At 36.4% G+C, this 19,423-nt stretch overlaps 1 protein-coding gene across 2 annotated transcripts in view; it reads right to left on the reverse strand.

The window, feature by feature from the left end:
- Positions 1-1,055: 1,055 nt before the first annotated feature.
- LOC136371900 (dynein axonemal assembly factor 11-like) overlaps positions 1,056-19,423 on the reverse strand; it is a 51,812-nt gene continuing 33,444 nt past the window's right edge. For both annotated transcript variants that reach the window (XM_066336255.1, XM_066336251.1), the window contains 4 exons: positions 18,556-18,625; positions 17,620-17,715; positions 11,331-11,416; positions 1,056-1,599 (listed from right to left, as the gene is read on the reverse strand). In XM_066336255.1, the coding sequence (XP_066192352.1) occupies positions 1,413-1,599; positions 11,331-11,416; positions 17,620-17,715; positions 18,556-18,625 (439 nt within the window). In that variant the 3' untranslated portion in view covers positions 1,056-1,412. The remainder of the gene's footprint in view (positions 1,600-11,330; positions 11,417-17,619; positions 17,716-18,555; positions 18,626-19,423) is intronic.

Raw genomic sequence — 19,423 nt, forward strand, 5'->3', positions numbered from 1 at the left:
AGTTAGCTGGCAACTTTAGACATTTCTAGTGAATTGGGACATATTGCAAAAGCAGTTGATGTTTTTATACTCCATTAACCAGAGCAGAGCTGATTAAATATTTTCCAGGGCTCAGAGGTTTGTATCATTAAAGAATTTATTCTGAAATTGGAAAAATTGAGTCAGTGCAAAAGAAAAATCCAAGATGATATGACAGTCCATCAGATGATGCCCCAATTCAACTTTGGTTTATGTCTTTGAGATATATAAATTTCTTTTCAGCTTTTAGCATATCCAGCATTAGTATGAAACTTCATTTTTTTACCCTATATCCATTTCAAACTGCAACCAAAGAAAATGCATTGGTTCAAGCCATCAGCCTAAGTTGATGGATATTTTTTGCTTCTCTTCAATGCACTTTAAGATAGACTATTTATCTTTATCTTACATTAAACATCTGTGAAGAACTATCAAGCACTTTAGAGTGGCTAAAAATTCCCAGAATTCAACGGGAATATTATCATTCAAACTGCTGAGGTTTTTGCACAATGTTTTTCACAGTCAGGGATACAGCACTTTCAAAGGCTGTGTTATGAACGTGACAATGTGCTGAGGATAATGTGGGCACTACCTGAACTTAAACAGTGGTTCAGTTATAACTGCAGCTTATTGATCTTCTATCTTAAGGATGAAAATGAGTGTTAATCAGAAAATATTGTTTGATTCTTCCCGACTTTGCTTGCTGTTAACTAAAAGCAAAAGCTGAATAGAATCTGAAGCATTTTCTCTTCCAGTCTTCCATTACAAACAATAACAAATGCATAAGGAAAGTAGTGTAGGTCATTCAACTTATTTTTTTTCTTGAAGCTTCTTTTTATTCTCTCCCAAAATCTTCAAGGAGTGGCATTGCTAGGCAAGTTCTGGAATCCAGGAGTTGTACATTATGCTGGAGATTCAGTGATGAATGGCTGATTACAGCAATATCTCTCACTCTGACCATACCCTTTTCTCTAACTGTTGCTCATCATAAAAAGGAAAACATTGAAGGAATACACAGAGATTTTTCATATCCTTAGTTTAATGAGAAAAATCATAAATCTTGTTACAAGTGCTTTCTTTGTTCCTTTCTTTTCTCTTCTTCTACAGTAATGCATCATCTCTCAGCCCAGACAGTAAACTGAAGAAATGACAATCTCTGATATAAAGCCCCTATTCTAATTTCAGAGTTACTAAGTAAACAATCTAGAAAAAACAATTTATATAGCAATATACTAACAGAAAATGCAGCAGAAAACAGCAGCATAAAAAAAAGTTATTGATAGGAAATGTAATGATATTACCAACTTCAGCTCTATTTTATTTTATTTATACATAGGGTCATGAATTCAACACAATCATTCATACTGCTTATAGAGGGGATATTTCAGAATGTTTCAAATTAAGGGAGGAACATCTTCGTTATTTTCAAAATCAACACAGCTCTTCTTAACATCTGTAACCTTCTGTGGTTGGAGCTTTATAGGTCCCTGTCCAGTTCGTTCCTTTTCTTGGATTATCTTTGTCACATCAGGGAATGAATATTTACTAGGATCCACTTCTAACTTCTCAACTTGTCCACTCCTGAGGCAAGAGGGAAATAAATGGAAAGAATTTAATTTCAGTGTCAAATATAACAGAATTCTTTTAATTTATTATGTGATTCTATGGTTCTATTTTGGATGCCTGCTTATAAACACATTGACTTTGGTATGAGAGTTGTTACTGAGTCCAATTAAACCAGGGTTAAGAGATCTTGTAACTTGAGAATTGCTTGCTGAATAAAAACCCCAAGTGTAAACACATGAAAGTAATACAAATTCTCTAAGATTTTGTACAAAAGAATCAACAAAGTCAACAGACTTCAAAAGTTAATTTTAGATAGCTAATTCATTTTATATCAGAACATGGTGACTGCTGGTATCACAGTACAAATGGTTGGCTTTTGATTTAAGGTAATTTTTTAAAATCCAATTGTTTTTTAAATTTTTTTTCTGTTCGTTTTTACACAGTTCCTTCCCACTGACTGTCTATCAATTTCTAGGTGACAGGTTCATCTTTGGAAAACAGAAATACTTTCATTTATATACAAAATACAATTGTAGGAACATGTCTATCTTGATCAGCTAATTTTTTTATTTTGGCAACATGAATCATCACCATGTTTTTATTATGAAAAAGAAATTAATTAAATATTAAGAAAAGTCAAAGTTTTTACACAATTTTCAGATTCTATTGCTGTTAAGGATACTCTTTCAGATGACACTTAGAAATGTGCATTGGCCACTCATTAAGGCAACCTATCCATGTCACATGATGATCAAAGTTTTGAAACATACTCTCTGTCTTTCAGCTTTTAATCTCATTGTTATTTTCTAATAGAGGAGCTAAATGATTAAAAAAAATCTAACCTGCTTTCATGTGATTTGTAACTGTTTACATGAAAAAAAGGCAAAATGGAAATTTAATTGTACAGTTATGTTTAATTTCTTCAAATTACAACATGATTTGTATGTCTTCATACTCCATCTTCTACTGAGTCACAGTTCCCGGCTCAGCATTAAAAAAGACAGTGCCTCACCCTTCAGAGATGTGAGAAAACTCTGTTTACCCAGGAGATCAGAAAGGCTCCTTAGAAACAGAACAAACAAGGGGGAGGCAAAGTCACTGCATGACAGAATGAATTTCATGGATGGCAACACAGGAAATTAAAATTTGTACATAAAGTACAATAGAAGATTTTAAACTGAAAATACACCATCTTTAGTTGTTAGAACAACTAAAGAGATTCTGCCAATGCTTCTCCATCAAGGCTCTGGGAGATGTGAGCAGGAATCCCAGCCCTTACCTGTGTCAGGGTCCCTGCCCCACTGCAGGAGCAGTGCAGAGGGGCTCATGGCAGAGCAGAGTTCCTCCTCTGCTCCTGTGCTATGCTGAGGAAAGCAGAAGTTCTAAAGGAGGCAGTCACCAGCCTAACCACCTCCTTCAGCTCTGTGTCACTAGATTTTTCTTGTACTGAAAGAGTAATTTGATCATTTTTTCTCAGCAGAAAACAGCCAGAGAAGCTGCCTGCTTTAATAATCTGCATAAATCTTTTCCAAACAGTGGCATAAGCAAAAATTACTTGGAGTAGAATTTTATGGGTAATGAAAACAAATACAAGAAAGGTCTTATTTCTTTACCCTGAATATGCTTCAATTTATAAAGCCAGATTTTTTTTCTGATATTGCACTATAGTATTTAATGAAACATAAAAGTGTTCAAGTTGTGGCAACATTCTGAAAAATGTTCATCCCCCAAAAGTAAGGGGCATTTTTGTTTCCTGTGCAATTTATGAAATGTGCTGTGACCTGGAATCACTTTATCCATAGCTGTTGGTGAGATCACAGAGAGCAGACCCATAAACTAATAATTTACCACTAATTTGAGCCACCTCAGAAAAAGCTAAAAAACTATAAACATGAGAATAAATTAGGCTTAGCTTGTGCTTCCATCACATGCTAGAAAAGAATTTCCTTAATTTGAAGTATTTCAATTAGCAGTGGGATCTCACATTTGTTCAACAGCTCCAAAATTGTACAAATTGTCATTCACAAAAACTCAATCATGGAGTTTGAATATCTTATTACTTAGTAGCAGAATCCAGTACCCTAGAAATTAAGAGTGAGTGTCATAAGTAAGAATCCATATTGACAAGCTGTGAAAAGGTTATTGCATCAGCCATTCCCAAAACTGCAACCACACACGTAATCTCAAAGTACGTTAGCAACAGGCAACAGGTAAGACTGAGAATCAAGCACAAGTGAATTTCTCCAGAGAGGAAGTTTTCATGTTTTCATGTACCTACATGAACATGATCAAACATTCTCTACTTGTTTAGCAAAGCTTCACAGTGGTATCCCAGCTACCATCATACAATTGGCTGACAGCAAGACTCTCTTAGGCTGAAATCAGTGCAGTTACAACACAGATCTACTGCTTTCTTCACGCAATCTATGCAAAAGAGGCTGGGCATTGATGAGGTCAGGGTAACCACCTGAACATTTTTTTAAGAAAGAACAGGTTTTTTTCCATGTAATTCCATCTAGCAGAATAAAAATCATCTTGCTGAAGCTCTTCCATGAACAATGGTAAAACAGATGTTATGGAAACAAAAATATTCCTTGAAGGACCAGCTAGAGAACGTATCTGAATATCTCAGTGTTTGCAAACTGAAATTTTCAAGTTCAGGTCTTTTTGGTTTCAGGTCTTCACAAGTTTTTTTGGCACTGCTACCTGCTGCTGAGTGCTCTCTACCCAAAAAATTATGGTCCAACACTAAAGCACCACACAAAAATAAATTAAATCCTTTATTTCTTCCTGTCCCTTTTTTACCCTTTGAAAGGCTATTTCTACCTCCACACAGTTTGACTAGGCTTTTAAAGAATACAATAAAGATTCCACGATAAAGAAAGTTTTGAATAACTCTAGCAGCCTGCTGGACAATCTGGTGTGTGGCACATGGCATATCTGATAATTTGGTATTTCTTGATAATTTACACTTTTATTTACTCAGTTTTTAATCCCTGTACTTGATATTTAAATGATTTTGACAGTTACATTTCTCAGTGTCAACTTCTGAATTTCAAAAAAATTTAAATTGCTAGAGATTTCTTATATCTTTGATGGAGAATATATGATTATTGACACATGATTGAAAGTTTCCTTTCTGGTATCAGGATATCTTAAGATATTTGGGAGTCATAACCAACTGCTTTGAAGAGGCACTTTTTCAAAACTTTTAACATTGTGAATGAAACAGGACAAAAAAAAATCATTATCACCCTAGACAAAGTACTAATAAATTCTTTTCTTGAATAAGAAAATAGAGTGATTCCAGTATATGAAATCACATCTTATTTGAGAGCTTAGAGAAAGACAATCTTTATTTAGGTATGTCAAAAACTGATGGTGAATGTGAGACACTTGTCATACTCTAGCCTCAATTTTTGAAAATATAAGCTTAGAAAAAATCTACTAGGTAATCTAGGCAAATAATTATGGATTTTTAAGTACTCAGAAAACTAATTCCTCTTTCATTGTGTAAGAGACCTTTTAAACCTCTGCATATGTGTGTAATCTGAAATGAAGCTGTAATGGGAGTCTTCAGAATCAGTGGGAAGACATGAACACTGACAGAATCAAATGCACTTCTCAGGGACAAAGCAAGAGTGAAGAATAACTAACAAATCAATGGTAAATGTTCTGATAAATAAAAGGCTGATGATATGTAGGCTGCTCTTTCTAAAAGACAAATATATTTCACAAATAGGATTCATCAGACTGAAAATGTATATATTACTAGTGTCTGTGTTTCTAGAAGTTAGACAGAAAATCATGGCCACTGTGACATTTTCAAATTCACTGTTCCATCCCTTTCCTTCTTTTGAACAATCAGTTCAAGATACTTAATTTTAACCTGACCTTGTCTGTGAGCAAGAAATATGCTCCAAGACCTGCAATTTGCAAACTGACTCTGAATTTCTACATGTGGCTATAATATCATCTAATTTTCTCTCCTTTCACTGTTAAATTTGTCAGCCAAACTTGAAACCCTTAACACTTGGGAAACATATACTGAAAACACACTTTATTCTAACAAAGTTTTTTCAAAGTTATGGAATGTTAGAAAGCAACTTGTAAGCCCATCTTGGCCCTCAGACTTTTGTCCTTGTCCCATATGCACATCCAAAGATAGCTTTAGACTGCAGTGATCAGGAACTAACTGAAGTGTTCTCTTGAGAATGTTTTTTCCAGAAGGGCATGTTTCTGAAGCCTTCTCACCTTTATTATAGTTAATTATTATCAGATGCCAGTGTGCAAAATAATTTTCAAATCAACTTCTGAGGCAACTCACCTTTTGTTTTCCTCATTAGTCAAATGATGGACATGTACACCCTCTACTTTGATTAGCTCCAGGCCTCTATAAGAATGCAAATTACTCAATACATTGAGATTAATTTGAGTAAAAAACATATCTGACTACAGTTTCTGATTAAGAAACCAACTGAATTACAGTTCCTATGATTCCTCCTTTCCCATATAATATTACTTGCATTCTAAAAGTTCTCAATGTCTTCATGACAGCTAGCAAACTTCATTGCCAGAAAATATTAATTCTGCAAACTACTCAACTCTCAAGATTTGTGAACTAATCCTAGGTATTTATCAAAGGCATTACATCTCAATAGAATTGATAACTGAGTTCTCATTTGTGATCTTTGCACACATTTACTCATCTGTCATTCAGGACACTCTTTAGATGCACTTGGCTTTCTTCACGTTGAAATGTCTGTGCTTGGTTTAGACACTGAGAATTTAGGTTCTGAAAGATCACATAAATCCTCTTGCAGTTCTTTCAGATCAGTTTGTCTGCAATGCCATTCAGTTTCTGACCTCATTTCACCTCCCCTTCCCAGTCCTGAGGAAATGACTCATTTTGTTCTACTGTATTTCTCTTTACTACATGGAGTTCTCTCCATTCCAACTCATCACATCCCTCTGTGTAAGCTGTAGGAATTTAAGACTGGGACAAACTGTGGAAAGGCAGTATTCTGACACTTCACAAGGACTGCTTCAAGAATTCAAATTTGATCTTCTCACTCCCAAAGAAAGATTCTTACTCTTACATCTACATTTTTTTCCCACAAATACGTTCTTTGCCTCCTCTCCACTGAAAGGAACCAAGCTAAATCAGGGTCATTCAGTAAAACAGAACTTTGCAGGATGTTTCATCTTCAGAAACTCATCTCAAGTGATATAGTAATAGAGAAGTTTTGAAATAATCAGTCTTTTATTCTTTGTTAATAAGCAAAGAAAAGATCAACTAAACCCAAAGACTTCTCCAAGAAAAGTAAGGTAATGCTTGTTTATCACTGAAACTGCAAACCATAAAAGTTCTGTTAATGAGTCTTATAATGGCATTTGCTAGAAAAAGATTGGAATTAAAATCCAATACAGTGATTAATAACATTCAGGTTTTCTCAGTCTCAAGTTCAGTATAACTTACAGGTAATTTTACATCTTTTATGTCTCTCACCATTAGGAAAATTTGGTTGAAACTGGATAACCTGTTCAACGGCATTTATGGGTTCACCAGCAGACAGAGGTGGACTATCCAGAAAAATATTTTTCTTTTATTTTTTTTTTCCTTAAGAATCCAGAAAAAAAAAAAAAAGGCAAACCAAACAAAACTGAAGCAAAACAAAACAAAACAAACAAAACAAAACAAACAAAAAACCCAAAACAAACAAACAAACAAAAAAGCCAAAAGCCAAACATTATTCACTGCCACTAAGAACTGATTCCAGTAGTTTGTAAGTCAGATTTCCAACCTAATGTATGACATTAGGTATTCTCTAGAGCATGTGCTGGCTTGGTCACCCAGTGCACTCCTGCATAGCTAAGAGGGGAAAAGACACTCAAGGCAGTCAGATTTGCAATGCCTGAACTACAAAGGTAGAAATCACCTCTACCCTACATTCCTTACTTCATTAGAAAAGGTGTGTATAGATCAGAACTAGCTGATGATTTTTTAATTCTGCAGAAATTGCCACTCCGTTCCTTTGCCTCTTCAAATTAAACCATTCTCTGGCCACACTTCTCAACATCTCCGTATAAAAAGATCTACAGTAACAAAAACAAAACAAAAGCAAAAGAAGAAAACTGAAAAATGAAAGAAAAATGTTGTGAATGAATATGAATATTATGAATTTATAAAAATTTCAGTACTGGAGGAATTCAAATGTGTGTATATTTACATTTAGAGACATTTTGATTTTTTTTTCTTTTCCAGCACACTAAAGGAAGACTAGTCTAAGGTATGAGACAAGGACTATTGACTTTATGTAACTGTTACTCTTAAAATTTCCAGTCTAATTTCAGAAAAGTCAGTTTCTATCTACCTCTGAATTTCCTCTAGGCAGTTGTGGAGAACTCAACTTTGGTATCTTACAGATGAACGGTGAGGCCAGTTCCAGTAAGGAATGGCACACTCAGCTACTGCATTAATAGAGGCTTTGTAAATATAATAGATCAATCTGTCAAATTCCTTCCACAGAAACTTGCCTCTTTGAAGCTCCAAATACAGTTTTGTATATAGTCACAGAAGAAATCTCTCATACGTGGCAGAAGTAATGACAGTATCATCATATAATGTAGCTATCAGGAGTTAAAGAGATTTAAAGCTCTGCATTACAGTTTGGCAGATTATATTTCTGACAGCATTTAGCTAAGACATCTGTAGCTGTCAAGTATAATCACTGTAATGAATGTTCTTCTGTAATCTAAGAGACAACTATTCAGCAAATTTTTAACATCTGGCTAGTCAGCATCTTTTCAGCTAAAGAGGTCAAAACATACTATTTTTAGAAAGAACTGTAATTCAAAGACTCTTTTCCTACTTCTACTTTTGTGGTATATATTCCTGTAATATTTTAACCATCAAATTCTGCAGGAAGCATATTCATAATTACTTAAAACTGCACAGAAATCAAACACAAATTCTTGGAGTTTCACTATGCCAAGGAATATGTTTAGTTCATCAGCTGGAAGGAACAGGCACCATTTCACATTATTATTTCCATGCTCCCATTATTATTTAAAAATTTACTATGCAGCCAAAACTAAAGGCAAACAGAGGGTTCTAAGGAAATATATTTTCCTAATCCACAAGTTTGGGTTTTTTAACTTATTTCTTGTAATGCATTTAAAGATTTAGTTGCACTTCTGTAGAAAAGCACCATTCCTTTTGTGAAGAAGAGTCATAGAATAGACTCACAAAATGGTTTGAACTGGAAGGGAAATTTACAGGTCATCAGTCCAACCCCTCTGCAATGAGCAAGGGACATGCTCAACTAAATCAGGTTGCTCAGAGTCCCACTCAACCTTGAATGTTTATAGGGAAGGGGCATCCATCACCTCTCTGGGCAAACAGGTGCCCGTGTTTCACCACCCTCATAACACAAAAATTCTTTCTTATGTATTTCCCCTCATTTACTTTAAAACAATTATGCCTTGAAATCTATCCCCACTTTTTTTGCAAGATTCTTTTTAGTATGAAAGGCTGCTAGAAGGTCTCCCCAAAGCCTCATATTTTCCAGACTAAAGAATCCAGACTCTCTCAGCCTTTCCTCATAGGAGAGGTGCTCCAGCCCTCTAATAATTTTTGTGGCCTTCCTCTGGACTGGCTCCTGTAGATCCATGTCTTTCCTGTACTAAGGATCCCAGAGCTGGATGCAGAACTCCAGGTGGGGTCTTGGTAGAGCAGAGCAGAGAGAGAGAATGTCCCCCTCAATCTGCTGTCTTTTGATGCCACCCAGGACATGGCTGGCTTTCTGGCCTACAAGTGCACACTGCCTGCTCATGTCCAGTTTTTCATTCACCAGTATCCCCCCAAAGATCTCAGGGCTGCTCTCAATCCCTTCTTTCCTCAGCCGTTATTTATACCAAGAGCTGTCCTAACCAATGTATACCACCTTGCATTTGACCTTGTTCAACCTGACGACACTCACATGAACCCACTTCTCAAGCTTGTACACATCCCTTTGGATGGCATCCCACCTTCTGGCATGTGAACTGCACCACCCAGCTTGGAGTCACCCACAAACTTGCTGAAAGTGTGCTTGACATAAAACTGTACTGGTCCCAGTATGGGCCCCTGAGGGACATCACTTGTGAGTGATCTCCATGCAGAGATTGTCATTGCCTACTCCCCTCTGGACACAACCATCCTACCCTACCAATTCCTGGTCCATCCATCAAATTCATATCTTACCAAGTTAGAGAGAAGGATATTGTGGGGGACCATGACCAAGGCCTCACAGAAGTCCATATAGATGAGAGCTGTAGCTATTCTCTTGCTCACTGATCCAGTCATTAGATCACAGAAGGCCACTATAGGCTGGCCTGTCCCGTGGTGGAGCTGTCCTGGCTGTCCTGAATCACCCCTCTGTCCTCCATGTGCCTCAATATAGCTTCTATGAGGATCTATTCCAGGCTTCCCAGGCAGAGTAGAAACCCCAAAGGTGAGGCTGATGGGTCACAAGTTCCTAGCATCCTTCTTTCTACTCTCTTTAAAAATGGGTTGCAATATGGATGCAGTATTTCCATTTCTCCAGTCACCAGGAACCTCCATGACTTTGCAGGTATAAGGGAGAGTAAGGATCCTCCATTTGACCTGGATCTTCTAAAGGTATTTGAAATACTTGGTAATCAGAGTGATGCACTGTTGTAATGACTTCTGCTTAAGGAAAGGGTCCTTGGTGTTCACTAGTAACCTCAACAAATTCTTGCAGGTGCCCCATCATGTTCTCATCAAGGAAAGATCATCAAGAAAAGAAGCAAATGACTGATTTTTATTAGGAATAAGAAATTAAAAGTAGAATTAAGAACAACTGACTCTTGCAGAACTCTTTTGCCAGTGTCCTAAATATTGAGGCCAAGAACAGCCATGATCCAAAATGCCAGTTTTTACTAACTGCTTAGCCTTTTTAACAAGATTCAACACAATGAAATCAAACAATGAAACAAGTGCAACACTTCAAATACAAACAGATAAACAGCTTACAGGATTTTGCTATTACAATATCTTACTCTGGTATGAATACCATTGGCTATAGCAAAAGGAGAAGGAAAGATTAAAACATGTACCATGGTATTTGTACTTAGGCCAAATGTCCATGAGCCCTACTGTCTATCTACAGTAGCACTTGCTAAGGGTAAAAACAGAAAATAGTGCATCACTGATATTCACTTGCTTTGGGCAGTCATTAATTATAAGATTTCAAGAGCTGGAGTTGACATCACATTTAACAGGATGTATCTGTGTTACAAAACCTTGCAGGATTGCTTTTTGAATCTATTTACTAGAGTAGTAAATCAACCTGTATAACAGTAAGAAAGTACATTCATGAGAGAGATTAAAAATAATTGCTTTCTAAAAGGTTTCCAGCGCTGGGTTCCATAGCAAAGAGCTCTGCAGATGCCATTCTCAGTAGGTGGTTTTGTTTTCACATATACCAGTTAACATGAATGAGCTGATGGAAAAAAGACTTACAGGCAAAAAAAGAGAGTTTTTGGCTCTGCTATGGAAGGAGATCCCTTTTTAATAAAAAGCATCAGACAGGTTATTAATCTAAAGCTTTTAGACATAATTTTACTCTACATTAATCAATATTTTAATATTTTCAACAATAACATAAAAGAAGTACATATTCTGGCATATGAATAACACACTGACAAAAATAAAACTGATGCAGAAGATAAAAAGGGATTACCTTCTTGTGGTTTTTTGCTGTGTATTGCAGACAGACTGTTTAGTTGAAGCTGGAACTTTTTGCTTAGCCAGGATTATTTCTTTAGCCTAAAATAAAAATAAATAAAACATAATTCTCATAGAAGTTGACACTTTTGCTCACAAACATTTAAATAGTCTTTCAAAAATAGAAAATTTAGAGTGTCTGCATAAATTTTCTCTTGTGACATTTACTCTTTCTGTTACATTTTAACACTCTTCACTCAGCATGAAACACAAACATAAGGCAAGTTAAACCAAATCATCTGAATGGAAATATAGTCAAACATTTATTAAATTATACATAAAAGAGTATTTAAATATATACATCTACTTCTATTTAAATACATACTGTCTTGTTTAGCACCATGTTAATAATGCACATTATTGATTGCATTTCAGTTCTGGTGTCCAAGCACTTCTTCTGACATTTTTATTAAAAAATCAGCTGCAGTCTGGACTTCTCCTCACTCAAATGACAAGTGACCACAAAGTCCCTCAGCTGTTTCGCTAAAACAGAAACTTAGGTTCAAAGTCCAGATGAATTCCCCTTCTCAAAGAAACTTGTCCACCATGATTTTTTGGAAGATGTGTTATCGACATTTTAAAGTCATACATAAAGGGTATCTCATTGCAAAAGCATTTCTTTCCCTTTGGAAGAACAGCATGGGAGACGAATCCCTTAAGCATTTGAAAGGAGGAAGAAGAACAACAGGAACAATATCAAATAGTTCATTTTGTTGACTGTTTCATAGTGCAACTGATTTGAGAGCAGTCTGTTCCAGATGCCTACTGAATTTAGTCTCCATACTGAACCCCAAATGATACAAAGGCAGAGTCTGCAGCTTCTGTTATCTGCTTCTGGAAATCAGTGTGAAGACACTGAACACCTCTGATTCTGTATATGCTCTGATGAAGGAAAAAAAGCCTTGTTTCTACCTTCCCTCTTTTCAAGTGTCCTTTTTTTAAAACAGAAATTCACTCCAGTGATCCCTTGAGACTCCTGCTCCTTATTTTGTCCTCAGAGCACACCATCAAGGATGGTTAAGAAATGTGCTGATCCTGCACTCATAAGAAAATAGAACTGACCTTGGAACTTCAGGAAGGGTTAGGATTTGCCTACTTTGGGCTCAATAGAAAGATAACAGTCTGAAATTTGAAGCTTGTGCCATAAAGCATAAAGGACTAAATTAATAAAATTAAGTTTTCTGAAAGTTATTCTATGACACTAGTATTTATCATACTAATACTATGATTTCCAATATTTACATATTTGTGTACAGTTTTGGGCACCACAATATAAAAAAGACATGAAGGTATGAGAGAGCATCCAAAGGAGATCATGAGGATGGTGAAGAGCCTGGAGGAGAAGCCATATGAGGAGTGGTTGAGGTCACTTGGTCTCTTCAGCCTGGTGGACATGGAGGGAAGGCTTCACTGAGGTCTTCAACATCCTCATGACAGGAAGCAGAGGGGCAGGCACTGATCCCTTCTCTCTGGTGACCAGTGACAGGACCTGAGGGAATGGCCTGGAGTTGTTTCAGGGGAAGTTTAGGTTGGATAATAGGAAAAGATTCTTTAGCCAAGGGGTGTTTGGACACTGCGACAGACTGCTCCCCAGGGAAATGGTCACAGCACCACATCTGAAGGAGTTCAAGAAGCACTTGGACAATGCTCTCAGGCACATGGTGTGACTCCTGGGGTGTCCTGTGCAGGGCCAGGAATTGGATTTGATGATCCTGATGGGTTTCATCCAACTCATCATATCTTATGATTCTATGATTAATTAGAAAAGAGAAAATGCACTCCTTTTATTAAAGTATTCTAGATATAGATGTTTTAAATAAAATCTGGAGTATATTTGAGGAAACAGTAGGAATATAAAAAAGTCATATTTTTATTCATATTTTCAGACCTTTTTTTTTTTCCTACAATGGCTTTCTTATTCTACAGTGGGAACTCCTCTGAGTAACAGGTTTTCCCTGAAACACATTTATGCTGAAGGATTATTAGATTTCTAGGGTTCCACAGCTGTGTCTCCACATGCCTTTGATGGTAATGAAATATTACCACATTTACCATACCTAGATAAGTGAGAATTATATAAAGTAATTCTATCAAATAACACTGACATGCATAATACACACCACTCCTATTTTTAGATTAATTAAGAAATCTAACTCTCATTGATCTTTAAATTTCTAATTGCCTTTGAAAGCCCAGGCAATAAAAAGCTGTCAGCATTCGTTTGTGACTGGTAATATAATAAAGAATTAATCAAAAGTCCAAATTTTTCTCTCCAACTCACTAAATTCAGAAGAAGTAATTTCTAAAACATGACAGAGAATGTCTCAGAACCCTAAATAAAACCTGCTTGTTAATAACACTGGGGTTTGATGCTTTTATTCAGGCAGTGATTAAAATGCTGGTGCAATCTACTGATGACATTTTATTAAATCATTTATTTAATATGCCAATTTTAGTCAAACTCTATTAAAGAATCTCCCAGTTTTTCATTTTCCTGCATCATCTGCAAAGATAATGCTGCCAAAGCAACGAGGTTCAAAATCTGACAAGTTTCACATCTCAAACATTTTTCCCAGAACACGAGACATGTACAATGCAGTCACTATCAACACCTTACTCATGCAGTACCTCCAGACAAAGGATTATTGCAGTACAAACACTACACTTAAAAAGTGTCATTATATTAATTCCCTGAACATTGTGTCCTTCAGTTTCTTTTGATGACTTTCCAAAAAGTGTTGGTAAACACTGCCTTAGAAAGGCACCTATTCTGTGGTGCTATTTTGTGTAGCAAGTAATACAGTTAAAAATAAGTTTCCAGAAATAAATGTGGAAATAATTCCTTTCTTTTATTTCATGTGTAATTTACTATCTCCAACATCTGTGGTGGGGCAAGGTCATCCCAGAAGCAAGGAAAGAAGTTTTGGTTTTGTTATTAAAGACTAGAAAACCATAAACAGGCTGGAAGATGAATGGTAAAGGTTTATTAACCTGATCAGAAGCTCACTAAAACAAGTGAAAGCCACTTAGAATTCAGATAGATTTCTGTTGTGTTACTGAGAAGAGAGAGAGAAATTTTTAGGATACTATTGCATGAAGCTTACTATAAGAAACTTTATAGATTACTGGACAAAATTTCAGTTATGTAGGGAATGTACTAGGCCATTTATCTAGTTGCAAAAAATATTATTTTGATAACTGTTTCTAAGGAACAAAAGGATCAAATACAGTGTAATACAGTCATTAAGCTTGTCTTGTCACTCATACAGCTTGAAATAAATTGAATGTATTCTGGTCTTCCTATTATCTTATTAAGAGGAATTCCCATTAAGCTGGTGATCTCAAACTAGAATTTTCAATGATCGATAAAATCAGCCACAATATTCTGCATAGCAAAATATCTATTGGCCTTCCTGTTGTCAATCCTTATTCATTAACCTTTCTTCCTATATTACACGCCATTAATAATAATAATAATGAAATTTGTGTGGACCAAGATCATCTTAAGAGGATCTATGCCCAAAAATTCAAACTAAGCACTCTATTTCAGTCCTAGGGGAAGAGAACAGATTCTCTGTCTGCAATAAATAACAGTGAACAGCAGGTTAATATCTATCCCATGCAACTGCAGTGAAGTAACACAGATCCATCTTCGGTCAGCAAATCCATGAAGTTCACAGGATCACAGAATTGGCAGGGACCTGTGGAGGTCATCTGGCCCAAGCCCCCTGCTCGAGCAGGACCCATTTGAGTCAGTTGCCCAGGACCACATCCAGAGGGCCTTAGGATATCTCCAGGGATGGAGGATTCACAACCTCCCAAGGTGACCTCTGCAGGCACCTGATCACCCTTACAGTAAGAGTTTCCTGGTCTTCAGAGGGAACTTCTGCATTTCAGTCTGTGCCCATTAACTCTGGTGCTGTCACAGGACACCACCAAAAAGAGCCTGGCTCTGACTCATTGCACCCTCCCTTTAGGTATTTCTGTGTATTTATAAGATCCCCTTGAGCCTTCTGTTCTCCAGGCTGGACAGTCTCAACTCTCTCAGCCTTTCCTCATAGGAGAGGTGCTTTAGTTCCTTGATCATCTTTGTGGCCATTTGCTGGATTCTCTCCAGTATGTCCATGTCTCTCTTGCACTGGGGAGCCCAGCACTGGATGCAGCAGTGCACGTGTCTCTCACCAGTGCTGAACAGAGGGGGAGGATGGCCTCCTTCCTCCTGCTGGCAATGCTCCTCATGCTGCTCAGGATACAGCTGGTGCTCTTTGACAGGAGAGAGTATTGCTGACTCACGTACGACTTTGTGGCAGCCAAGACTCCCAGAGGCTTTTCTGCAAAGCTGCTTTCCAGAATCCACTGACAACAGAGACACCATGCAGCATGAGAGTTCATGCATCTCTCGCTGTGTCCAAGCTACTACTTAAGCAGTTTTAACCAAACCAGGGCTAAGCTGAGAACATCTACCCAGTTACTCTATAGTGCTTCCCTCTCCTCATGTTTTACAAATATCTGAGAGTCATGTATTCTGAGGTGAAGTAAGCTTCAGAGCCTCAGGCTAGGCAAAATTTCTAGGTGTAGCTAAAATACCAAGATAGGTTAAATATAAAGTTAATAATGGAATAAAGCCAGTTCTCAATCATATGCAGAGTGAATATTCATTTTGCTGATTTAGGTATGATTTTATAGGCAGGCAGCAGAGTTAATATGTATCCAGAGACACCTGGAAATATTTACATTTTCTAAGGCATTGATCATCCACAAAGGGACTAGGAAGATGTAGGAGTAATAAAAGCAGGGTATGGGACAGAAAACTGATAGTACTTAAAATAACCCAAAGACAAGTAACTATTAAAAAAAAAAATCATATACATTTGAAAATTACACTATCCAAAATGGCAAATGTCAAGGCCTCATTTTCAAACAAATTTATGGAAACATAAATTCTCATTTGAGTGGATTTTGAACATTCAGAAAATATCTACCTTAACCAAGTAAGTACAATTTTCAGTATTCTTACAGTTTTGGGCAAAAATGCATATTTGATGCTAGAGTGACAGTTTGTGATTGGATGAGGGGCTGTCCTCATAGGGACAGAGAGATGCTATGGGACTGAAATGTAGAATGGAACATAGAAGGTAATAACCAGAAACAGAGAAAGCCAAAAGTTAGAGCTACTAGATGCATTGTCGTAGAATTAAATCAGAACAGAAAGAGAAAAAAAAAGACCCCATATAGCAGGTGAAGTTATTTCAGCTAAATAACTTCTTCCTTCAGAAGGAAATGCTGTATTTGACATATTCTGGTGAACTCATACATGCCTCCTGCCCTTACAGAACAGAGAAAATTCCTAAAGGCCAGAAATGTAAGGCTAGAGCACTAAGAAATTATTTTTTTACTGTAAATATCCCTAGGAGAGATTAATGAATTCCAAAAGCCAAAAGTATAAGATGTCCCACAGAGGCCTTAAGAGCAACCCAACCCTCCTAAGGCATAACAGCAGAACATGCTACAGTTGATTAACTTCTCCCTCAGTATCCAGAACTCCACCATACCACTCATTCTCATCTCTGGATCTCCACCTCCCTAGAAATTCCAGCTCCCTGTCTGCTCCAAGCAGTTGCAGTTGAAACACCATGTTGCCACAGCCTTCTTGCTCTATGGTCACAGTAGTTTGTACAGTTGGTCAGGGAATCCTTTCCAGCCAGGCAGAGCATAAAGGGAAAATGAATTAAACAATTCTTTTTCCAAACACATGACAAATCAGAGTAGTGCATCATCCCTTTATCTGAACAAATATGTAACCTTCATACCTATGTGTGCCACACAAATTTTGATAAACTGATTTGTTCTTATTATTCCACAAGTGGAAAAAGGAAGTAGGTACGTGTTTATTTCCATTATTAAAAAAAAAAAAAATCTATCTTCTTAAACATTTGCATAATACTACATGTTTTGCATAGTCTCTTTTAGCATATAAAAAAGCTGATTTTGTTTAAAGTAAAGGAAATACACATTTCTATTAATACTGATTTGCATTATGTTCCTTTAGAGGGATTTTAAATACTAAGGCTTGGCTCTGCAATTAAATTGTCTTTATGCAATGTTCATTTTTTGGAAAACATGTCCTGCTGGAAAGGCTAGACTGCATATCTTTAGCAGGCCAGATGCTACCTGTAACTCAGAAACATTCCCCAAGTACTCACAACATTTAAGGACCTTTGTGTGATGCCTCCTATTTTACATACCTTTGGCATGGTGACAACTAAATGACCAGTTGTTTGTGATCTTTTAGCACAGCTGCTGTCTGGCTTCACTTCCTCAGGGAGCACAAGCTGAAATGGCTATGAGACAATATGGAATTGAAGTATATCATGCTAAAACATTTTTTTCTTTCTTTCACATGGATGGAACAAATACGAAAACACTACTATCACATCCTTTGATTCTAAGGACGCTGCAGGTCTAAATGCAGGTCTAATACACTTTATGTATGGTATTACTAAACCTAATAAATTATGCTAAATAGCTTTTGCTTACAAGTAGAGTCAGATGTACGTTCATGAATTGCTGCCATTCCTGAAGTGTCATTTCTAAAGAAGGTTATAAAACGATGCTTGACTTATATTAGCAATTAAATGAGAAAGATTATCCAGTCTATTTAGATGTAAAGCAATTCTCAAGTTCTGTTTATGCAGTTGGCTCAGTTAAAAATAGGGATTTTGGTTTACTGTGGAAGTACTTTGAACTTATTTAAAAAAATTATTACAAAATGAAAACCACCAAGAAGAGAGAAAACTGGAATGACATTTTAAATGCCCTTTCAAAAGGATATACATCCATTGGTTTCTGTCAGCTATAAATTCCAGATTGTGAAATTGCTAAATTCTAGCCTAGGGCAAATAGGAAGCTCTCCTCTAAAGTGAATTATGGCACACTGTGTGGTGGGAATAAGAAGAGAGGAGAGAAGGAAAGTGAAATTTTATTTCAGTCTTTGTACACCTTCTGTTTAGGACTTCCACAGTTTATATGTGGTACAAAATGATGTTGGTATTGAAAGATCCATTCTCTCTGCATAGATGCAAATGACTGGTAACTTACAGAAGTCAGATGCAGAGTCCACTGAATAAGTATGGCAAACATTAACTCTTGATTTGAAATGAATGTAATAAGAGATCACAAACCTTTCCCTTCACCAGTACTCGTACGTAAGTTGGCTGCACATCAACATCAATTAAAGAAGTGTCCAAATGTCTTTGGAATGAAATATAAATAAATGAATCAATCTACAGCAGACCACATAGCTCTTTCAAAATTTCACAGTTCATAAAGCACAAGCTTAAATTTCAGTTATTAAATTTTCCAAAATACTATTAGGATTTAAACTTTTGGGGAAAAACACCCACAATTTTCCTGTAAGTGTCATCTAAAATAATGTCTAAATTCTCTCAAGTCCATAACATCAGCTATTGTATAACTGCAAGAATTCAAAATCCTTGAGAAATCAAAAAGGTCTTTCACTTGATAGCTCAGTGGTTTACATTAATATGAAAATTAATCTACATGCTTTTTAAAATTGCACAAGTATTATGCTACTTTTCCTTCCTACTTCTATATATTAAAATTATAATAGAAATTCCCTTTTCTTGCACAAAATTTGCTGGAAAACAATGAACAGATATACTTTCCATTCCCAGAAAAAACAGTGATTTTAAATCTTTCAAACAAAATTTGCTCATATCTCCTCTTCACTATGTGACACCTGATGTGACTCATGGGAATGCAGAAATACATATTTCCCATTTCCCTTGTTTAACAACATTGCCTAACAGGTGAATTTTTCAAGTGTTTTAGTCTGCATTTCTTGCAAGTGAGCACAGACTATTAAAATATGGGCTACTCAGGGTCCCAAAGTGCTCAAGAAATGACTGTACATGGCACTTAATGCTGTGGTGTAGTTGACAAGGTCATGATGGGTCAAAGGCTGGACTGAATGATCTTGAAGGTCTTTTCTAACCTAAATGATTCTGTGATTCTGTAGTACATCCAGCA

The sequence above is a fragment of the Sylvia atricapilla genome, chromosome 1, assembly GCF_009819655.1.
Source record: "Sylvia atricapilla isolate bSylAtr1 chromosome 1, bSylAtr1.pri, whole genome shotgun sequence".
Classification (NCBI taxonomy): Eukaryota; Metazoa; Chordata; class Aves; order Passeriformes; family Sylviidae; genus Sylvia; species Sylvia atricapilla.